The following is a 25,838-nucleotide window of genomic DNA, read 5'->3' on the forward strand; positions in this document are numbered from 1 at the left end:
TCCTTATACCAGAACACTGTAATTAACTTCTATAAGTTTATTTGACACTTATGTATGTAGTATTTTAATGTATGGTTGTGAAGTTTGAGATGTTCATAGAGCACCAAAATGTAGAAAAAGTTCATTTGGACTATTGTTAAACATTACTAGGTGTCAAGAGGTCCACTTCTAATGTAATGGTATATTATGAATTAGGAAGATTTCCATTGTTATATGAGCGAAATTTTAGGATGCTCAAATTATGAACTTAAATTCACGGTAGTGAAAATTGTATTATAAAGTCATGTTCCAAAGAACTAGTAGCAAATAGCAATAAATGCAAAAATTGGGCAACTTGTATTAAAACAATTTTATATGATCTTGGTATGAATTATTATTGGGACAACCAATGGGTACTTTGTTTGGATAGTTCCTTTTTACTATCAACCAAACAACGGATATATGATCAAGCTAAACAAGAGTTGCATTTCACGCTTGAAACATCACCAAAGGGTAGAATATATAAGTATATTGTGTCAAATGTAGAATTACAATTTTATTTACAAAAATGTATTCCTGTAATAGCTTGTAAGTGGATAACGAGAATTCGCCTGTCCTCACATAATCTATGCATTGAAACTGGTCGTTTTTATGGAATAAGTAGAAATAGTAGAATGTGTATAATGTGTGATAAAATGTAGTAGAGGGTGAATTTCATTTTATTTTACAATGTACAAATTATAATGATATACGTAAGAAGTTTATCAAGAAATATGAAAGGACCGTCAACTTATAAATTAGTACAATTGCTTTCTGTTGAAAACACTAAGGAACTCTGTAATTTAGGAAAGTACTTACTCTATGCATTTAAGTGCAGGAATAATATTTTAGACCTATGTTTATTATATGTAGTTTGAGGGGGGAGGGTTGAGATCTCACAAACATGTTTAACCCCGGCAAAATTTTGCGCCTGTCCCAAGCCTCTGGCCTTTGTTAGTTTTGTTTGATTTTAAATTTTAGTTTTTTGTGTATAATTCGGAGTTTAGTATGACGTCCATTATCACTGAACTAGTATACATATTTTAAGGGGCCAGCTGAACGACGCCTCTGGATGCGGGAGTTTCTCGCTACATTAAAGACCCATTGGTGGTCTTTGGCTGTGGACTGCTCTTTTGTCGGGCTGTTGTCGCTTTGACACATTCCCCATTTCCTTTCTCAATTTTATTGAAACTCACAAACTGTATAATATGTGACTGATATTTCTGACGTTTGTTATTTATGTGTATGTTAACGCTATACAACTTGTAAACTGTATATTTATACATATTATACTGATAAACTGTATTGTTTAAAGTAAATAAAGAATTAACTTTATCCTTTAAGTCAACATTCAACATGTAACACGCAACACGCAACACGCAACACGCAACACGCAACATGCAACATGCAACATGCAAAATAGCAGTACCCGAGAATCATTGAAGCTTTACACGAACGGACTTCTCTTAGGCAGTCAGTTTCTGGATCCACCACTGTGTTATATAACTAGAAGTTGAAATCGGGAAAATTGGAAACATACAGAGACTAAATTGCAATTGTGGGCATGTCCTTCAACAGTTAAAAAATATCATGACCATGTTTTTGTTTCATGTTCATACTTCACTATTGCGTTTTCGTGTCATTTGCAAATAAAATTATTAGCAAATGAAGAGAGATAACTCTAGTGCATATCGATAGTTTCCAAAAGACTACAGAAGTTTTGGTAAAGATTTATGACTTTAATCAAGGTTGAATATTGGTAGGAGCCGGTTATTGCTAAGAAAACGTAATCTAAAATATGGAACCAGACATATTTTGGTAAACCAGACATAGTTTGATTGTACCAGACATATTTTGGCTATACCAAACATATTTTAAATCCAGATTAGGGAGCTCCCATTTGAAAAAAAGGCAGGATGAGCAACTTGGCTAAAAAAAAAGGCAGGGTGATAATTTATGTATAAAAAGTCAGGATAAACTAAGATAAAAAAGTTAGGACCGAAAAGAGTGAAAAATAAAAAGGCAGGACAGAGATTACAACGAAAAAATGCAGGACAAAATTTTTCATCCTAGACCCCCCCCCCCCATAAAAAATCAAACGGTAGCTCCCTTACTATGAAATTATAAAAAGAAATGCTGTGATGAAAACGGTCTTTCATATTTATAAGTGTTCTTCTTATATGTGTGCTTTATTTCGACAACTAGAAACATAAGAGTAGTTGTGAGAATACATGTAGGGTAATAATAAAACTGTTATAGATAGAAACATAGATTTATCAAATTATGTCAGAATTAGCTGGACCTTGTGGACGTGCCCAATGCAAATACGAACATAGAGCCTTCATACGGTCCTTTATCTCCTTTTTACAAATACTATGTTTGTCGTGTTTTGTATCTTTCGATTCACAGGCGATGTTCCACGAGTTCACGATGCTTGAGATTCACAAATCTACATTATATCTTACAAAAAACAGAGATTCTTATGAAACATAGGTTAAGTTGTCATTTTTATTCGAGATGCCTAAAATTTTGAACAATTTTATCAATGTCCACTGAGTCCCACTGTTGTCTTACATAGGGACACCAGTACTCAACGAAATTCTCATCGATCTAGAGTATAGATTGAATTTACTTTCATTTTTTCTTGCATCTGGCATAAGTGTCAATACTAAGCTTTGCCGATTTCATACAAGTCTGTATCTATACCTCCCGCATTTCACAAGCTTAAACAGCATGTCTATTTTTGGGGTTTAATGGTCAAGTTTTTCTGTAGTATATACAACAATTGAACTCTTTTAAGAAAAGAAATCAAACGTTGATGATGTTTGCACGGCTTGTAAAATGTTTCTGCATTTGTTGAGAAGATGTTGAAATTTCTAGTGTGCTCGATTGTTAGAAGTTCTAAAACAAATATCGACATGTTGAAAAAGTCGGTAGAGTAATCATTCTTAAATCATATCCAAATACATCTGAAGCATACAGCGAGTACCACAGTACTAACTAAAGAGTAAACAAGTTTAAGCTGTAAATCGACGGGAATACATGTATTTCTTGGGTATAGAGGACACGAGGACATCTGTACTTGGTTAAGTTTTTTATGTGTCGTGCAGTTCAAAGGCTACCTTTGTTATACCAAAAGTTACCAAGAATGAGTAATAAGTCATTATTTCAATGCTTTCTCCACATCTTTGTTACTTAAAGTCACTGCTTTAGTTTGGTTGTATTCATTTTTATATTTTATTTTCTTGAAATCCTTCCTATCATTCAGAGGACAGCGCAATATCATTTGCAAACAGTATAAATTATAAACAATTTAGCATACTAATGATTAGCTAGTTTGATGGTGGTGCATCGTTCATATAGATTTTCATGGTAGTCATTCAAGTCTTTCTTAAATGCATGTATAAAAACATTGTCGAGGTTTTTAAATAGTTATTTAAAATGTCAGGTCACTTGAAATACTATCAAATTCTGATTTAGTGTTCTCATTAACTAAGATAAAGATTTATCAATTGAAACATTTAAACAAAGCGTTCATGTTTTATCATAGCCCCTCATTGTTACTCATCTACCCGTGTAATATGTTGTTTTGTGATCGGGTCCCGCTCAGTTCGTCTTGTCTCTACATATCAATTATTGTTAGATTGATGTAGAATTGAGTTAAAAAAAAGGAAAGAAATATGGAAGACGGCGAAAAGAACAAAGACATAGATGTTGTGAAAACAAGCGAAATAAGTGTTATCGAAAAAGATGAAAATGACAATTTTGAAAGCCACCGAAAGTTGTCTGTATCGTCTATATCATCTTCGTTGTCGCACGAGAGCGTCTCAAATGCGTTTTCACGAGCCACTGACACTTCAGATATGCGACTGATTGTCGAAGGGAAACCTTTATACGTTTCCAGATTAGTTTTGTCCATAATTTCACCAGTTTTTAAGGAAATGTTTGAAAGACGTGCCAGGGAATTATCACTGTTTGAAATTCCACTTTCTGGTCGAAAATATGATGAAATGTTGGAATTCTTGTACAGTGTTTATCCTGACAGTTTAAAACCTATTTCAGGTAAGAAATTTCTCGTAAAACACGCAAAATATTCTTCTGAAATTCAATGGTTGATGCTATATCAGCTGAATTCACGATCTAGTACCGAGCAGGGTTCATTTTCGTATGACGTGAACATGTAATACTCAGCTGCATATTCTGATATTAGGTTGTTGATTTACTGTTTCATTAACGTTTAACAATCATCTCCTTTAATTCTGAGTTTGTCTCATCATCAGAGGCGGATTTAGGGGGGGGGGCAGGGGGCCCGGCCCCCCCCTTTTTTGGGAAAAATTTGGTTGCTTATATTGGGAATCACTGAAGCGTGACTGGAGCGGGCCCCCTCTTAGGTCAGTCAGTGGGCCCCACTTATGAAAATTTCTGGATCCGCCACTGATCATGACGTAATATTTAGTGATATCAAATGTTTTATTTTGATATTCTATTTGAGAGTTCCTTTATATGTCTCCCAATACACGAGGGTACTATAGATGGGGAGTCGTTCATTTCTGTAGCCTTAACTTCTTCGCTCATTATTCATTATCTTTAAAAATAACGGCTATTCTGTATTTACTTGATATCGGCATTCAGGACATTGTTCTTTTTGTGTAATAAATATAGTTTTATACCTGGAATACTTTAATTTTTGCAGTTTTCCGTATACACAAATATATTATTGTTACATTCGTAATTAATAGGTTCCTTATCCAACCCTACATTCCGGCAATTAGTCTCTAATGTAACAATACTTTTTTTATACGCCCGGGACGGGACGTATTATGGTATACCGTTGTCCGTCCGTCTGTCCGTCCGTCGTCCACACTTCGGACAATAACTCAAAAACACTTTCACCAATTTCCAAGAAACTTTGGTGAATTGTTTATATCTATTGACGTAAGCTCCCTTTCGTTTTTTTTTAATTTCAGATTTGAAGTTTTGGATTTATGGGGCTTTATTCATAAAAAGGGGGGATTTTCAACACTTCGGACAATAACTCAAAAAGGCTTTCACCAATGTCCATGAAACTTTGGTGAATTGTTTATATCTATTGACGTAAGCTCCCTTTCGTTTTTTTTTTATTTCAGATTTTAAGTTTTGGATTTATGGGGCTTTATTCATAAAAAAGGGGGGATTTTCAACACTTCGGACAATAACTCAAAAAGGCTTTCACCAATGTCCATGAAACTTTGGTGAATTGTTTATATCTATTGATGTAAGCTCCCTTTCGTTTTTTTTTAATTTCAGATTTTAAGTTTTGGATTTATGGGGCTTTATTCATAAAAAAGGGGGATTTTTAACACTTCGGACAATAACTCAAAAAGGCTTTCACCAATGTCCATGAAACTTTGGTGAATTGTTTATATCTATTGACGTAAGCTCCCTTTCGTTTTTTTTTATTTCAGATTTTAAGTTTTGGATTTATGGGGCTTTATTCATAAAAAATGGGGGATTTTCAACACTTCGGACAATAACTCAAAAAGGCTTTCACCAATGTCCATGAAACTTTGGTGAATTGTTTATATCTATTGATGTAAGCTCCCTTTCGTTTTTTTTTAATTTCAGATTTTAAGTTTTGGATTTATGGGGCTTTATTCATAAAAAAAGGGGGATTTTTAACACTTCGGACAATAACTCAAAAAGGCTTTCACCAATGTCCATGAAACTTTGGTGAATTGTTTATATCTATTGATGTAAGCTCCCTTTCAATTTTTATTAATTTCAGATTTTAAGTTTTGGATTTATGGGGCTTTATTCATAAAAAAAGGGGGATTTTAACACTTCGGACAATAACTCAAAAAGGCTTTCACCAATGTCCATGAAACTTTGGTGAATTGTTTATATCTATTGATGTAAGCTCCCTTTCAATTTTTATTAATTTCAGATTTTAAGTTTTGGATTTATGGGGCTTTATTCATAAAAAAAGGGGGATTTTTAACACTTCGGACAATAACTCAAAAAGGCTTTCACCAATGTCCATGAAACTTTGGTGAATTGTTTATATCTATTGATGTAAGCTCCCTTTCAACTTTTATAAATTTCAGATTTTACATTTCCGTGTTATGAATTTTTATGCTTAAAAAAGGGGGGATTTTCCAATTTTGGGACAATACATTTAAAGCATAAAAGACAAGTTAAAAGAGCAACGGGCGTATCATGCGCTAAAGCGCAGCCCTTTATTAGTATTGTTACATTTCCATGAAACCGTAGCCAGTGCTTTTTTTTTATATTTTGGCACACCAATATTCTATATTCTTTATTTGTTTTGTGCTAATTTTTCTCTATTCTTTATGTTTTTGCGCATTGTTCTCTATTCTGTAACCCCTATCCACGCCCTCATACAATACAACTTATAAGTATATTCCATGAAATCGTTATTTGATTTGTGTCAGTCATAGGTATATTTCAAACTAGTTTTTTTTTTAGACAAAAAACTCGATGTTTTACAAGAATGTAATGTGTTTTTCCTTTTTCAGATGAAAACCTCTCTGTGTTGCTCAAACTTTCAGAAGAATATAAAGTACAAACGTTAAAGAATCGTTGTTCGCAGTTTATGCTGAGACAGATAGAAAATGGACCAAAATCATTACCAGTGGAACAGCTCGTCTGGTTCATGAAATTGGCAGAACATTATAAACTTGAAACCATTATAGACAAAGCTATAGAACAGGCAACCAGAACGCCCTCAGATTTATTAGAAAACAATTCAGAATTTTATGATCTTTCACCAACAACAACTACAAAAATATTTATGGGTAGACTGCGACTATTTGAAAAGGCCCATCAAAAAATTCAGAAGAAAGTAGCAGAAATTGAAGCCCACTGTAGCGTTTATCATAAAAAAGACAGTATTTGTACGAAGTGTTACGTATCAATAGGAAAATTAGCAGTTGGCGAGTTTTCAAGGTTATGACATTAAAATCGAAAAAGTTCTCAAGTTGGTTATAACAGCAAACTATATAAATAAACAATCAAAATAAATGAAAGAGTCACAATTAGATTCGTGCTCTGCAGCACAAGTGGGAAATAACGAATGTACAGAAATTTTAAAATTGGAATTAACTACAGTTAGTCAGTGCATAAAAAAAATATATATATATTTACGTATAATGGTATACATATCAGTCAGTGCTTAAAAAAAATTATAGGGGTAAATTCACTAAATAAATATACGTCATAAGGGACCGCCCATTTAGGGGAGAGCTTCTGTATAACACTGAAGTCATATGCTCCTCTGATTGGTAGATAATGTTTGTAATAAATATTTTTTGCAGATGGGTAAAAAAAGTGAAAAAAAAATAAAAATAAATGCTGAATGTACTATTTTTTTCACTACATGGTTGAAAAGTAATGGGGGTCAGTATAGGAATTCAGTGTGAATCTACATTGTTTGTAAACAAGACCATGTGAATGCCCAAAAAATGCTGCATGACCCTATGTTTTCATTGTTGCAAAAGATAGGGCTACATTTGTACTTTCATGAATGTTATATGAAAGTTTCCAATTTCTAAAGGTATATCAGGTATAAATTTAATTCCATAGATTAGCATTAAAGTCAATGGGAGATGTTTTACTGAATTTACCCCTATATATATTTACGTATAATGGTATACACACACACACATATATATATATATATATATATATATATATATATACAGTTGTCCTTCCTTCGTCAATAAATCGGACAATTACTCGAAAACGCTGTAACATATTGTCATGAAACTTTGATGAATTGTTTTCATCTATTGACGATTTTCATAAATTATAGAAAAAAGGCAAAAATATAAACATCAGAAAAAGGTCCATGCCCCAAGTTTCTCCAGTGTTTTCACTTACTAACAAAAGGTTGACAGGATAGATTCTCTTTAAATTGACCCTAGCGAAGGCAATCTAAGAGATACACCAATATTCAGACAATATGCGTATGGTCCAAATACTCTTTTTATGAATATGGTTTGTTTTGCTTAGTCTTTTGTGTTCTATGCTGTGTTTTGTGTACTATATTGTTTGTTCTATTTCTTTTTTCGCCATTGGCGTACGTCAGTTTATTTTCGGTTTATGAGTTTGAATGTCCCTCTGGTATCCTTCGCCTCTCTTTTAATTCTATCCACATGGACTCTATGTTGCATTTTAAACATTTTAAATCCTCCCGTATAAGTTTTCTTGTTTTGAGATATAATTACCCTGCCACACTCTCCCCCTATGTGTACCCCTTATGGTAAGAATTAGAAATTCAAACAGATATTATTAACTTCAAGGTTATTTTCAGTATAAAACGGAAGTCACTTGCAAAATCAGGAAAACACTTATCATATCAGATGGACCAACAAACGAAATATGACATTTTTAAAACGCGGAAGAAGGAAATATTGATTTAATTATCAGGAAAAGTTTAAAGTGCATATATGAAACAATTCCCAAGACATAATTTGAATGATTTTTTTATAGTTCTAAATTATTTACTGTACAGAAATGGACCATGACCGATAATAAGTTCACAGTTTTGTCGTCAAGAGTAGATCCGAACTTAGTTTCTGAGCTACATGAATGAAAATTTCTTTCAAGAAAAAATAAAAGGCGAATTGATGCATATAAGTCTGTCTGTATTTACTTTATGTTTGTACTCTTGAAGCCTCTCTGTATTCAAACATTTAATGTAATCCTATGTTAATGTAAAAAAAAAATGAAAGTGTGGATTGATACATAGTTATTTTCACCCGACATGTTTGCTTTAACTGTTCAATCCATAAAGATTGCAATATTCATTTGCTAAAAATTCCCCTATTACTTAATAATTATGAGTAAGACGCGACCAAGCTAAGAACACGAATGGTAAGCAGAGTGAACTCACTGTACAGAAAACAAGATTGCTGTTGTATTCATATTTACAATCTTAGTCAAAGTTTGGAAACTAAAGTAACTATTCTACCAAGAATGATGTTTGCAGTTAGAACCATATCGGAGACTATCATGCCTACATATTGTGTCACCCGAGACAGCCAAAAGGATGCCGCATTAAAACAAAGGTTTTACAGTCGGACGCGTAAAAGTTCAAAGAAGACTATATTTCTATATCAAAGTCTACACTCGGGGTAACAAATTGAGTAGCTAGAAATACAGATACCACATGAAAATCGTTTCTATGAAATAAATTTGCTTAATCAATTAAAAAAAAATACGTTGTCGGACTTATGAGGCGACAGAACTGCAGGATGTCAGAATATCGACCGTCAAAAAGTTAAAATTTTGGACAAAAGCTAAATTTTCGGACAGAAAGCAAACTTGACAAAAAGCAACAAACGTTGCTGATAAAAAACAAAATTTTCAGAGAAAAAGTTGCTGACAGAAACAAGATTTAAGAACTAAAACAAAGTGGGACAAAAAGTAAATTGCAGACAAACACACTGCATCAATCAATCGTGGTAAAGGTCGCTTCAAAACAAAAAATATGAGAAACAGCAGTAAAGAGTATTTTATTTAGTCATAAAATTTTTATCTCAAACAAAACAATATTGCCAAAATCTAACATAACCGCTTGCTTATTCGGCACAAGAAACCGTATATAAATGTTTGATTTACGTAACATAACGTAGAATAGAAAGAATCAGTCCACTTGTCTTCATTAGTCGTCCTCTTTATGTTCTTGTTTGTTTAAAAAAATAAATATGAGTTTATGTGAATCCTCCGCATGCAGTATGGCTCAATTTAGTACCATTCTTGAAGTAAAATCGTGGCCAGCAATCCGTAGAACATAGATCAATACTGTAATAAATAAAACACCATGTGAGAAGTGACCGGACTTATTTCATACATTGTAAATTCAAGTTTATCTCACAGAGGCAATACCGTAAAGTCGATAGAATATAGTCAAACTGAAAAGACAAAATTCCCACCGAATACCAAGTAAAGAATTAACAAAACAACAAACAAATGCAGCCTTTAACGCTGCTGTCACAAACTTTTTCAAATCAATTACTAAAAATTGGAAATTACATGTTGTAAATTGTTGCCTTGAAGAAAGCTTGTTACTGAATGTATCTGAAGCTTAACGGTACTAAAGACATTTTTGTGGTGTTTTATATTCTCTTGTTAAATTTTGGTTGAATGATAGTTGCTTGCTTAACGACTTTCGTCCAGTTAAAATCGATACGTAAATACCAAGGACGATAGGCTATCAAAAATTAATGCAAAAGTTATGTTCTGCAAGGTAGGCTGAACCCACAAGGATGGAGCAAGGTAGGGTGAACCCACAAGGATGGAGCAAGGTAGGCTGAACCCACAAGGATGGAGCAAGGTAGGCTGAACCCACAGGGATGGAGCAAGGTAGGCTGAACCCACAAGGATGGAGCAAGGTATAGGCTGAACCCACAAGGAAGGACATTTCGAATGGTAAGTAGGATATGTAGGGAATTCGAAGGTGCCATATATTTAGTCTTATAACAGGCAATCTATGGTCACCTCAAACAATTGTGTAAGGGTTCTTCTACTTTCCGAAATAAACGACTAGCTAAAGTTCTCGTTGAAGTACCCTTGCAATTTGCTTCTTTTAATTAGATTGTATGAGTTGTCCATAGGGGGCTTTTGGACGGGGGAAAATGTTTGCCACTATCTAACATACATTAATTTTCCACTGGCAATGCATTTTACGCATCAACTTATCTTTTGTGCGTAATTTTTAATTTGTTACGAATATTGGCCTCTGGGTGTTAAACAAGCAACAATCAATAAATCAAGCATTACCTCGTGGGTTCATCATTTAACAACAATGACTGGTAAACTATTAACAAGTTTATTAACAACTGTTTACCTCTCAGGCAATGTTGAGCGTCAGATAGATTAGGCTTTTTTTTAATATTTCATTATGGATGCGTTTAGAAGTACTTTTACATCTCGTCAATGTGTTTGTATTGTCTTTCATTTTTTGGAGGCGCGTTTTGTATATGCGACTTTTTGTATTTATTTGGTTCTTATAGCGTGACTCTGTACTTTAAAAGATCCCGTCAGTATGATATTGTTCTATTTTATATCATTATGATATATTTCTATTATGAATTACAAAATACGTTGAACCATAAACGTCAAAATCATTCACAAAACGCATAAAAAACGAATGGACAAGAACTGTCATATTCCTGACTTGGTACAGGCATTTTCAAATGTAGAGAATGGTGGATTAAACCTGGGTTTTTTTTAGCGCTAACCCTCTCACTTTGATACATATTGGTACAGTGGTTTTGTATCAGTCACTACTTACTCGCAGACGGCCTCTCTGATCTGACAATATATATTGTTACAGCGGTTTTCATATCAGTCACTACTTACTCGCAGACGGCCTCTCTGATCTGACAATACATATTGTTACAGTAGTTTTCGTTTGTTTAGTAAATACTTTCTCGCAGACGACCTCTCTGATCTGACAATACATATTGTTACAGTGGTTTTTGTTTTTGTAGTAACTACTTACTCGCAGAAGACCTTTCTGATCTGACAATACATATTGGTACAGTGGTTTTGTATCAGTCACTACTTACTCGAAGACGGCCTCTCTGATCTGACAATACATATTGTTACAGTGGTTTTTGTGTGTAGTAACTACTTACTCGCAGACGACCTCTCTGATCTGACAATACATATTGTTACAGTGGTTTTTGAATCAGTAACTACTTACTCGCAGACGGCCTCTCTGATCTGACAATACATATTGTTATGTACAGTGGTTTTTGTATCTGTTACTACTTACTCGCAGAAGACCTCTCTGATCTGACAACACATTTTGTTACAGTAGCTTTTGTATCAGTTACTACTTACTCGCAGACGGCCGCTGTGATCTGACAATACATATTGTTACAGTAGTTTTGTATCAGTTATTACTTACTCGCAGACGGCCTCTATGATCTGACAATACATATTGTTACAGTGGCTTTTGTTTGTGTAGTAACTACTTACTCGCAGACGGCCTCTCTGGTCTGACAATACAAATTGTTACAGTGGTTTTTGTTTGTGTAGTTAGTACTTACTTGCAGACGGCCTCTTTGACCTAACAAAACATATTGTTACAGTAGTTTTTGTTTGTGTAGTTAGTACTTACTTGCAGACGGCCTCGTTGACCTGACAATACATAGTTTTACAGTGGTTTTTGTATCGATCTGCGCACCTCAATGGGCGCCTTCCATCAGGGCACATCGCTTCAATCGGGGCAAAATTTGCTAAAATACAGAAAAAAATGTGTTCATTTTATATCTTTATGTTCTTAGGCACAAAATGAAATAAAAGGAATTTATCAAACTAGTTGGAATATAATATGATATTGTACAAACTAAATTATACTTACTGAAAGTTTGTTCAAGGTAATACAAATTAAGATTTTGTTAATACAATTTTCAGATTATATTTTAATTATCTAATATATAAAAAACCTCGCAATCATGTTAACAATAAATATCAGCTAAAAGCTTTCTTTAGAAAAAATATCAAAACTTGAAAAGTAAGTAGAATAAATATAATGATTATTTCGAAACCTCTGCTGCGAAGACTTTTTAAATGTGTTAATAGAACTTTGTTTAGCCAATGATTTGAATGATTAGACCTTGTAACAGTATAAATGTTCCTGATTAGACCTACTACCTGGTGTTCAAGAATTAACTGGATGTGTTGTATCATCTATGTAAGTTAAAGATTCACCAAATTTTGAATTGTTTAGCGAGACGTTAAGTTCAAAGATAATGCCAGCTTCTTTTAATTCTAAATTAGAATATGTTATATGTAATAGCCACAAAATAATAAAGAAACAAGGCGACAAGAAGGGAGCACAGTTAAATCCCACGGGAATTAGATTGTTTGTTGAAAAACACGACTTTAAACAAATATGTTGGTTAAATAATAAATCAAGCATTTTGATGATGTCAGTCTCAGAAAATGTTTATTTGAATAGGGGTGGATTTTTACAAAGATCGATTTATCAATCCATAAAACAAGATATCTACGTCATTATACATGATGAATTCATTCTTCCAATTTTAATTTGTAATGTACTTGTTTAAAGGATAAAAAATGAAATGTTTAATACTTTTGCAAGAGGAAAGAAGCTTAGATTATTTATACAGATTTTTGAACTTTTGATTGAATCATATGTTCTGTCACTCTCGCACCATAATGTTTCCATGTAAAGACAAAAATAAGTTTATGTGCCCAGTGATAGTACTGTTATATAACATGCTTAAGCCCCCTCCCCCCCAAAAAAAGTCAATGTCTAAATTTCGACCAAATTTATCTCTAAAAGTAGCATATGAAGGTATCTTTTTTTATTTCATTCTTCAATTAAATAGATGAGAAATAGCTTATATGAAGACTTAAGATTCGTCGAAAATCGACCAAATGGATGAAAACTTAAAAAAAAACAAGGGTCACAGTTTGTGAATACCAATTACACTTGAGTAATGGAAACTTAACGGATATCTTAATTAGTCCGTTAACGGATGATTTGTGAATAAGCCCCCAGATGTTTAGACATATCAAGAAAACAAGACTTTGATCCGATTATTATAAATTTTATGAAGCATAAATTACCACAAGAAGAGGGCCAAAGGGCAAAGTAATTTTCAAATTACACATTCACCATGACATGTATTGTAAATAAAGAAATACATAAAAATACCTTTTGTTATCTAATCAATTAAGATAAGGTAAACATAAAACACAATATAAAAAAAAAAAATAAAAAAAATATAGAAAACTACATTCTACTGCTCACTGTTACTTCTGGACTATTTAACGTTTTACATATGAAATACAATTCGAATACTGATAAATCAGACCAAAACAATAAGTTTACACAACTTACTAGTTGGAATAAGACAAACCATCCATATTAACACTACGTATAAACCATCCATTGTGTTAAATTATACACGAATGTATATTACACGTACTTACCTGGCTTAAATAACATCTGTCGTCACATGTCACCTATAGGGGAAGTCTTGTAAACGGATTTCCATAACATTAAAAGACGGAAACAAATTTATTTGTATTATATGAAATGAAATTTCAGTATAGGGGACCTACATGTTTTAGTTTCATAAATCTTTATATTACAATTTATTAATAGCAATTCTATCATTTTATTGTCAATACATTTTTGAAATTTATATACCTATCCGAATTTTTACATAACCTTGAGTATCTTTTCAATCACTTAGACTTTCACTCTTGATTTCAGCAATGCTCAGGAAGACATATAATTTGTAGATAGCAAAATGGTTAATTACACTTTTATGGCACTGTGACAAGCTTGATATGAAATAATTTCTTTTGATATGACAAATCTCTTGAAAGAAAGAAAAATTAAGATTATTAAAAAAAAGGAAGAGAAAGAAAATGCCCTGTTTACCACGACAGAAGGACAACTCGAGTTTTTATGGTAATTTCCAAATATTTATCGAAATAATTGAAATCCGCTATTATTTTATGATTGAAAATTCACAGGCGCTTACATTATTTTCTTATTTTCTATTGAGACTAGTAACAGTCTTGTATCCTTGCTACATTTTACAAGTTCTGAGCCAAAAAAAAAATAAAATAAAAATTTAATCAGTTGTCTTTCTTTCAGCACTTATATATCACAACACTGTTTTGACAGTACCAGATACATATATACATGTATATGTCTATATATGTCTCTGTTAAGAATAATATGATGACCAAACATTTGTATTACATTGCTTCCTCTAAAGAAGAGAACATTGTCACGCTTTTAAAGCTTATTCCGCATCACTGTGCCCATGATTTGATCACAGACGTTTGTGGCATGTAGTCACTTTTCCTTTTTTTGATTTTTTTTTTATGGTATTTACAGATTTTATAGAAATATTTCAATAGCTTTCCTTAAAAAGTAATAACATTGAGAATGGGAGATACATTCTTGCTCTTATCCATACATGATTGACAATGCAGACGATTCGAATACATTATACCCCTCAATTTGAGAATTGACTAAGTCTTCCATCAGACTTAGCACATCAACCTGACGATATCAGGATATAGGTACTTAGTCAAATCGGAATTTGTGATACAATTATAATTCCAAAATTTATAAATGTAAACAATATGTCGAAATGTTTGGCTTTAAATAAATATCTATTTGGGTAAGTTAATGCAAGCAAACGAGTTGTATAGTGTCTTATACTGTTAGATTAGAGGTTTATAATGTTTAACAACCATATTTTATCGGTGTCTTCAACTTATGCCAACATTTGATAAAAATATATTCAACCTATGCCTACAAACAAAATACAATAGGTGTTGTTATAACAATTATTAATTAATAAAAGGTAAAATACAGTCAGTATATTTAAGCATTAAATATTACTCTTATCAATGTGTAAACACGTTAATTATGAGCTATGAAAGTGAAGTAGTTCGAGCATTTTTCTGAGCAAGTTTTAAACAATTTTCAAACTAATATTCTTTACTGTGGGTTAGCATTCATTAGTCGTCAATAATTAAAGATTAAAATAATTCAAGAAATAATGTGTGGAATAAAACCGGCGACATATGGTAAATGTATGCTCATTGTTGAAGGTTGTACGGTTACCTTTAGATGCTAATACCAACGTTGTTTGTACAATTGAGTTGTCTCATAGGCGATCATTCCACAACTCCTTAAAACTAAATAATTCAAGAAATCTTAAGCGGAATACAATCGGCCGCAAGGAAAAACAGTAAACGAGGTCTGGCAAGACGATACAAACCGCCGGCATTTCTAATATTGGCAAGTAGGTGTTCTTCTGGTAACAGAAGTAACAAAAGTTCCTCTAAGGAAAATTAGAATGAACGAGGAGCACGACCCCACACTGACGCTAGGCCATAAATTGAATAACGCTTCCTCGGTACTCGGAGGATAAAATTCAAAACTGGTAACAGTGATGAACCGCCCGCTCTGGTAAACAAGAGAAAGTCGTTTATAAAAAAAAACACAACTTCCCTGTCGTACAACAGGAGAATATTTTAACATATGGTCTAACGTAGAATTATAGGGTCATACCCCCTGTAATCTTGCCAGATCCTGCCTCTGCACTAATACTGCGACAATTGTTTTATTAAAGATAATACTAAAAACAATGAAAGATATCAAAATGCATTAAAAAGAAATCCTTTTTTGGAAACCCATACATCTATATGTTTATACAGTTGAATTCTAGAAATTAAAGTTTTCTCCTTTCTTAGTAAACGTCCACTATCAAGACATTAGCAGATTATAAGATGCGTAAAAACTAGCACTGTCTGTTTGAAATCAGTATCAGGTATTTATATAAAAATGTTTCATCCTCAATTTTAAAGCATTCGGAAAAACGTGAAATTGCAATAACAGTTCACGATATAACTGGACACAACCACTGCATTATTATGTTATTCTAGACGAGTCGAAAAGTTCATCCTCTACAATAATTGCCATACTCCATTTAGTCCGAAATCAATTGTCTCCAGCTGGATCCGTTTCCGGTCTTCCTAAACTCACTCGGCATATGTATACCTGAAAAACATAAAAAACAACAGCAGAAAAATTATTCCGAAATAGGAGATTGTCGGAGTAGGTGGGTGGGATTGAACAAGCTTCCCATTCAAACGTTAGAAAATTTGTAAGTGACGTGACAATACGATAAAGTCACGTGACATGCAGACACGGTCAAAGTTCAGAATGCAAAGATAAAAGGGGGACTCGAGAATTAATTCGGAATTATAACTTTTATTAAACCTGTGTTATCAGTAAACCGATACACATTACTATCCTATAAATTAACAACTTGTGGTTATATTTATAATTTAAAATCCTCCTTGAAGGTGGAGCACGAATGCTCAGTTAATTATAGTGTGTGATAACATTGTGTGAGGGAATTCGACGTTTGATGTACCACTGTTCACTCCAGTGCAATTTATGACAATACCACTGCATCAATCAGAATTATTTTTTTTGCAGTGTTTTAAGAAATGATTTTGCTTTGTTGTCGCGTATTATTTGTGAAACATTCAATGTTTTAAAAAGGCGAATTTTCTTTATAAAGTCAATGATTATGTTGACTTTTGAAGGCCAAACTTTCTACAGCCTTAAATACGCTAATGAAAGATCCAAAAACTATACCAATACATAACGACATGATTATGAAATTATAACAAATCTATTGGTTAACAAATTTTTACTCGTTATTGCAAAATAATGAACTTAATATATCTGGCATTTTCTCCCTACCCAGTTTACCCCTATACATTTTTATGATGTGGACTGGTCATTGTTATTGAATCGTAGGCAATTTGATTGGATTAAGTTGTTATTAGTTTACCTTCAAACTTGTTTATGCTTTTCATACATGACTATTGATTAATTAGAACGTGCATGAATGTGACCGGTAACTAAAATGACCTTCAAACTGGACACTGGACGAGTCAATATTATGTTTTATCAATGAAAGTTAAGGTATGAAAGGTAAGAATTGCCACTTATTCGATTTTCACAAAATTTTTGGAATATACAGTTGGAAAGGTTATTTTTTAAAAGCCTATTGTGAAGAGTAAAGAGAAAGTTTACAAATAATACGTTTTGTTCCATTAAACAAGTCATTTTCGTAAGAGAAATACCGAAATATATTTTACGCACGACTACGGCAGGTAAAATTATTATTTATCATAATAAAAAAAAGCATTTTTCAGTCTCATTGGAATATGTTGATTACAATTAATCCCAAACTTAAGAAGTAAGTAACTAAAGTCAAAATATGTCCGATCTGCCTATTTCTGCACATCAAAAGTCAATACGATCGTTTTAAAGTCAATTTCGTCTACCTCACAAAATCTTGTTAGGCACTATAGTCATTTGTATGCAAGCATTATATTCTTTTGAACTATGTTCAATTAGTCAATGTTTGGATTGTCTACCTTGAACAGGGTTTTAACTTAATCTTTTACATATATTTTTTTTTATTGAATTTAAAATCGTTACAAAATCTGTAAATGTACTAGATATTAGTATTTTTCATTGGTTTATTAAAGACATTTATGTATATCTATTCATTCATTTGTTTTGAAATGTTCAAAATTAATATTCACCAACATAAAAAATTATTTTGTTATCTTATAAATATATTTTTGTTACATTTAAAACGGACAAGAACGGCATAGAAGTGCAAGGTCAAATCTACTCTCATCAACAGTAAGTTACTTAGTGCGATGAGACAACCTACTCTAAATTCACAGACCACAGGCACTTGTAAATGCTATATACATTAATACAACATTAAGGTATATATTAATTTTTTTCTGAGACAAGTGCCTGTGATACAGACAGAGCATTTTCTTCCAAGTAATCATGAAAATTGCTCTCTTTCAAAGCCGTATTCTGGAAATAATTAAAAAAAAAAACCTTTACTTTCTACTTTTAATTTGAGGTACAATATGCCTGTGAATAACATATGTTTCTTTGATATGTTGTATACGTCAGAACTCAAACGAAGCAGACACGCTGTTTTAATTTATCTGCATTACTCGATCCCTAAAGACAGATACACGAAAGAAGTACCGCCTAACACAAACACACATACGCACACACACAAAAACAGAACACCATAGCCACCACTTTATCCCACAAACTTCTAACTTACGCCGAATACTTTAGTGAACAGTTATAATTGGAACCTACACAAAATATTTTTAACTTTTCTGAAAAAGACTATCAGTGAAAACAGAAATATATTATCTCCCCATAATGATAGAATGTTATAAATCACAAAGAGGGCTAGCAAACAATTTTTAATTTTAATCCTAATTATGAATTTTTATGACAATAGATAAACATGCTCTTAATTCAGTGTATTTATATTTAATCATTAAATCTACCAAAGGGATGCTTATATTTAAAATATGCTTTAAATAATGATGGGAAGGTTTTAAATATCAGTAGCAATAGGTTTTCTCCCTAGTTCTGTAAACATTTTCGAAATTTTCATTTGAATGATACAGACGCTTCGCACACATTACACCCCTCAATTCGAGAATCGACTTAAGGTGGTACCCAACACTTTCACTAAAATTACTTTGGCTCGTTTAATTTTCATTAAATTTTGACAAAGTATTTACTTTGGCCCTTAAACAAAAATATAAAAATTTTAAAAATTTTGAACCAACCGTTTTGTCAGAAAAATTACACTGATTATATAGCAGTTTGACAAACACCAATTTTAATCATTGAGAAGCTTAATATTCCATTTACAACACAACGTAATCAAAACGTTGAGCTGACTTTACAGATTTATCTCCCTGTAATGTTAGGTACCACCTTAAGCTCTCCGTTAAGTCGTAATAGGTTTTTCTTCAGTGCAGATGGTTCGTACACATTACACCCCTCAATTCGAGAACAGACTATGCCTTACATCATGGTATTTATATCTAATGATTAATTCTATATTTAAAACATGCTTTAGATAATGATTGAAAAGTTTCAAATATCAGTCGCAATACATTTCTCTCCAGTTCAAAAACATATCATTTAACCAGTTCAATAAACATATCTCATTAAACCAGTTCAATAAACATATCATTTAACCAGTTTAATAAACATATCATTAAACCAGTTCAATAAACATATCATTTAACCAGTTCAATAAACATATCATTAAACCAGTTCAATAAACATATCATTTAACCAGTTCAATAAACATATCATTAAACCAGTTCCATAAACATATCATTTAACCAGTTCAATAAACATATCTCATTTAACCAGTTCAATAAACATATCATTAAACCAGTTCAATAAACATATCATTAAACCAGTTCAATAAACATATCATTTAACCAGTTCAATAAACATATCGTTAAACCAGTGTAATAAACATATCATTTAACTAGTTCAATAAACATATCATTAAACCAGTTCCATAAACATATCATTTAACCAGTTCAATAAACATGTCATTTAACCAGTTCAATAAACATATTCAATATACATATCATATAATTTATTAAAATTAAGAAATAAGTATTCCAACCATATGTCCCATTTAAATGTATCGATCGTCCAAAAAAGTAGGTTTTTCTGCAAATACCTCATACCCCGACCAGATTCACAGTTCAATAGAAATTAGTACTTTTTAACTTTCAACTTAAAAAAATTAATGATGCAAGATTTCAGCTGTATCTATGTTTTAACGCTTATGATTTAGACAGGATGAACTATGGTATACTGTTGTCTGACCATCTGTCTGTCGTCAACATGTCGTACATTAACTACAACCTGTGTTTTAGACAGGACGAATTAAGATCAATTAAGGTATACCGTTGTCTGACCGTTTGTCTGTCTTCAAAATGTCGTACATTAACTACAACCTGCTTTCACGATTTCCCATTAAACTTTGGTAAATGGTTTATATCTATGGATGTAAGCTCCCTCTCGATTTGTAGAAATTTCAGATTTAACGTTTTGGGTCATAAAGGGGGGGGGGGTGTTATAGTTTTTAGAAAATCAAACACATGTTATTTAAATATAAATCCAATTGATATTATTACAGATAATATTACCAATCCGTCAGATGGCCCAAAAACAAGACACTATCATTTACTTATGAAATCCAAGACAGTTGAAACGACTGATCATATTCCAGATATTTGATTGAGAAAAATAGATAAATCTATTCTTAACTTAATTAGCTAAAAATGAAATATAGCATGCACAAAAAGCATATTGAGGTGTAAATGATGTAATAATGAGATTTCTGCAGATTTGCTTATCAGAAATTAAGAATTTATTCGAGAACTATTTCTTGCGGATATATAAATCATTTTGAGAACTGCCACTAACATTAATTTTCCATTACATTTTCTCCCTTTTTTATTAACCGACATGTATATATTGATTATCAATGCGAAAGATTTCAAAGATAAGGAAAATAACAATCAAACCAAGAAGTGTTATTTTTTTGTTCAGTTCGGTAATGATGTAATTATATCATTCAAAGTATGCGAGACATTTGTTTCAAGACATTACTCTAGGTAATACTATTCAAAGGTTTGTCTCTTAACACGAGAGACCTTTGTTTCAAGTCATTACTCTAGGTAATACTATTCAAAGGTTTGTCTCTTTAACACGAGAGACCTTTGTTTCAAGTCATTACTCTAGGTAATACTATTCAAAGGTTTGTCTCTTAACACGAGAGACCTTTGTTTCAAGTCATTACTCTAGGTAATACTATTCAAAGGTTTGTTTCTTAACACGAGAGACCTTTGTTTCAAGTCATTACTATAGGTAATACTACTCAAAGGTTTGTCTCTTAACACAACAACCGCATTCTGCAGATATCAAAATGCAATAATAAATACATAGACCTGTTTTCGATTTGTATTCATTTTAACGTTGCATGGTGAATAGTGGTTTTATTGGTCACCAAACCACATCTCCTTATTCTATAATTGTCATTTGCCTTTACAATACGTTTTTAAAACATTAGTTTCAGTTTTTATCAATAGAACAGCGAAGGATATGGATACTATATCTGATGGCTGTGGAAATTACACTTAAATTAAAATGTTGTAATTATAAAACTGACTGTTCCCCTCGGAGGAGAGATGTTGCGAAGCCAATGAAAGATAGAGGGTAAAGTAAGATGGCCTCGGTTTAGGACGTTGATGGAGTTTGCAGTAATTCCACCAGAACTATATATAAGAAAAACTTTGAGAATGTCATAAGGAAGTTTATATGGCACATCTCATATCAATCTGAGTTCTTAAACATTAGCAATAGGCCAATATCATATCATTTCTTAGGGTCTGTTAGTTGTCGAATATTACAAGGACACATTTACATCATGACTATCTTCCAAGCTCAATTTATAATTGTAAATTACTTATTAACGTTTCTTAGATGAAGCTTTATGAAATCCGTTAACTAGACGTTAAAAGTGGAACGATCTTTAACAACACAAGTAATCATATATGTAATCACCCAAAGAAAACATTTTCTAAACATTAATAAGAAATTTTTCACGCGTTTAGATGACGTTAAATTATTTGACGTTCTAGAAATTTCCTCAATAAATATTTAATTTTCACTGTGCCTAGATTTTTCTATTGAGTAATTGAATCAACAATAGTCTCCTTAATCATATTTGTTTTCCCATTCTTCTGAACCCTAATTCAAAAAATCAGATATTATTTTTCAGTATCAAATTCATGGAACTCATCAATGAAATGTCAACATCATCAGATTTGAATCATCAATACCAAAAAAAAAATGCGGGAAACAAATGCAAATATGATACCGCTAACACGCCAACTTCCATGGTAACATTCAGTTTGTATTGTCGTTCTTACCTAAAAATACAATACCAGTGTTTGTGTAAAAGAGGGACGAAAGATACCAAAGGGGCAGTCAAACTCATAAATCTAAAACAAACTGACAACGCCATGGCTAAAAATAAAAAAGACAAACAGAAAAACAATAGTACACACGACACAACATAGAAAACTAAAGAATAAACAACACGAACCCCACCAAAAACTAGGGGTGATCTCAGGTGCTCCGGAAGGGTAAGCAGATCCTGCTCCACATGTGGCACCCGTCGTGTTGCTTAAGTGATTACAAATCCGGTAAATATGAGGGTTTTACAATACATCACGGAAACAAATTATGACATACTCACCATTTCATTAACGTCCGTAAATATTGAGTATACTTTCGAATACAAATAAATTAAAGGATGCATTTTTTCTAATTTAGTATAAAAATCAACAGCAATATGTAATTTCTTTAAACAGAATTGTAGATATAGTTATTACAATGGTACACGTATAAACAGTTTTCCATCGCACCTGTTTGTGCATACAGGTACGCTTGATAAAAAAAAAATCACCAAAAAAACAAAACCTGAGGAATTAAATGCATGAAACGATTTCGAACATTAAAACAAAATTTTGAGTGGTTGAAGTTTAACTTAATTTATTTCTGGATGTAATCACATAAAATGTATCAATCCTTTTATCATGTACAAAAAGATGTTATCATTAAAATTTATAACATCAGTTTCTATAAATAAAGATAAAAACCTCGTATATGAATTTATTCATACAAAACAAAATAAATTCACTAACTCTGATCATTGTATTATCAATTAATCTAATTGACTATAGCGATATTTTGATTGCTTATTGTGCATTTAAACATAGCTGATGATATTTACTAAAAAAAAAAAAAAAAAAAAAAACCCGAATTGTTTTAAATAATTTAAATTTTATTTACCGCAATTTTATAATTAAACAAATACTCTCTTTAAAAAAACATGTTAAGCAATGATTTGAATGCTAGTATATCAATCCTTGATGTGAGCATATTGCTAATAACAAACCATGCATCCTTTTATGTATTTTGTCTGATCGGTTGTCAGGGAGAATTTTTGAAAGTTAAAAAAAACAAAACCCCAAAAAACAAAATATAAAAGACTAATTTAATATTTCATGAAAGGTCAGCCTAAAACATTTCAGAGGTTGAAGACTCATAAAATTAGATATCACACACACAATAAAGCTTTTTGGAAGTTATGCATGTTTTAAATAAATTGGTAAGGTCTGTCGTCAAGTAATTTGAGTAGAAACATGTTATTCGAACACTGTAAGTTTGTTTTATGACTTAATAAAACCCACATATTTCATTTTTGTAGCGCTGTGAATGTTTACTGTTATAATACCAACACGTAGCCTTATTATATAAAAATAATAGAATCTGAAGCGAGATGATGTATCTAATAGTTTTACTATACGTTTACAACACAGATTCTTCAACTCAAACACACTGAAACATAAAGGGTGTACTCCACTGTCTCTTGTTAACGAAGTTTCTCCTTATCTAAAAAAACAATCACAACAAAATTATCAGTGAAGCAGAGTGTTCAGTTGCGTTAAATTTATGCTACATTATATATAAAAAATCTGATACACCAAATGAGTGGTCAGTTGCGTTAAATACATGCTACAATATATATTACGGCATTTAAAACGTTTTTAAGCAATGTTTAGATTTTATAGGACCAAATCTTAAAAATTGAAATTGTTAAATATAAACGTAAAAAATAAACACCTAAATTTGAAATATTAGAATTACCATATGGTTCCTAATTTATATTATATTGTCATGAAACTTGGTAAACTGTTATAATTTCCTAATTTTAGTTCATGCCAAGTTTTATTTAAATTTGTCAAGACTTTCTATCCTATTAGGCCAGGGGTGTGAACAGTTTATAACTTGCAAATTTTTCATTCCTTTATCGTTTATGCCTAATATAGAAATTAGAGGAACAAAATTACATGTAAAAAATATTTGGGCTTAAATATTTAGGTAAAGTAGTGATGTGGTTCAGTTTGAAAAGATAAAAAATTAGTATGTCTGAAGCTGTCAAATTGAATTAAAGAAGACCCCTGAACATAAAATTATCAATATTTTGACTTATATAATTTGCCCCAAAAGTTGTACACTTCACTGTAAAAAACGTTTTTGGAAAGAGCAGAGATATTTTAAATTTGCATTTAAGTCTTAAGAAAACACTACAAAATAACTATGTTCTCAGGCTATATATTGTATATAGTTTGATTTTACACAACATTTTCTTTTCTTTGATAATTTAATTTCAAGACCGTTTCTTCCTTTTTTATAGCGATATTTTTTACAAATATATTTGGCTAAAAGAATCGAATTAATCTTATTTTTTGTAAAACAGCTAATATAGTATGTCGAAAGTTCCTTCACAAATTAACTTAATATTTTTTTATTATTTAAATGCTATTTTTTAAAACAGTTTCAAGTAAATAATTTCATATTCTCGGGGTATAATCTAATACTTGTACCAAATAATCAAGTATATATAAACCCTCTGAATATACACGCCAAAAAAGGCTATAATAAATGCCACATACTTTGTAAATTGGATAGTCTCACGACAACGCCGATGCTCTATATTCAATATGTAACAAACATTATTCATACATATACATACACTTATAATAAGTATCAAAGGTAACCAGCGTATAATTTAAAACGACAGACGTGCGTCTACATAAGACTCATTAGTTACGCTCAGATAAAAAAGTTAGAAAGCCAAACAAAGTTGAAGAGCATTGATGACCAAAAATTCCAATAATTTGTGCCAAATATGCCTAGGTTATCTTTAGAATTTCGAATAGTTATCAAAAGTACCAGGATTATAATTTAGTACGTCAGACGTGCGTTTTATCTACATAAGACTCATCAGTGACGCTCATATCAATATATTTATAAAGCCAAACAAGTACAAAGTTGTAGAGCAATGAGTATCCAAAATTCCAAAAAGTTGTGACAAATACGGCTAAGGTAATCTATGCCTGGGATAAGAAAATCCTTTTTTTTTTGAAAAGTTTTGTAAACAGGAAATTTATAAAAATTACCATAATCCATACTTTTACAAACAATAAATTTATAGAAATGACCATATAATTGATATTTATATAATATATAATTCAAACATCAGTATCAAACAAAAAACTCTTCAAAATAAAGCTGAATAAACTTAAACCAGAAGTAAGATTGACAAAGAAAATTCCATTGTCTAGATTGACGGTGTCTTGCTGAATGATAACATAGGCAATCAAATACCGCAAAAATAATTTTGAAGCGGAAAAACCTAACGCCCTTTACAAATGATAAAAACACCCGGGAGAAATTAATTTCATTATAATGCCCTGTCCGTTTAAACGAATGAAATTACAATTCT

At 31.8% G+C, this 25,838-nt stretch overlaps 1 protein-coding gene across 1 annotated transcript; it reads left to right on the plus strand.

Annotated features, from left to right (window-relative positions):
* Positions 1–3,445: 3,445 nt before the first annotated feature.
* LOC143058789 (uncharacterized) lies at positions 3,446–7,421 on the plus strand. The gene is made up of 2 exons (XM_076232237.1): positions 3,446–4,080; positions 6,534–7,421. Exons 1-2 carry the CDS (start codon positions 3,699–3,701, stop codon positions 6,968–6,970), a joined length of 819 nt encoding a protein of 272 aa, XP_076088352.1. The 5' UTR covers positions 3,446–3,698; the 3' UTR covers positions 6,971–7,421.
* Positions 7,422–25,838: the final 18,417 nt, after the last annotated feature.

The sequence above is a fragment of the Mytilus galloprovincialis genome, chromosome 14 (genome assembly GCF_965363235.1).
Source record: "Mytilus galloprovincialis chromosome 14, xbMytGall1.hap1.1, whole genome shotgun sequence".
NCBI classification, from domain to species: domain Eukaryota; kingdom Metazoa; phylum Mollusca; class Bivalvia; order Mytilida; family Mytilidae; genus Mytilus; species Mytilus galloprovincialis.

Bases quoted from the DNA above. Each gene is read 5' to 3' on its own strand.
- LOC143058789 (XM_076232237.1), top strand. From the start codon at position 3,699: ATGGAAGACGGCGAAAAGAACAAAGACATAGATGTTGTGAAAACAAGC. The intron at 4,081-6,533 runs GTAAGAAATTTC...TTCCTTTTTCAG, and splicing joins CAGTTTAAAACCTATTTCAG to ATGAAAACCTCTCTGTGTTG.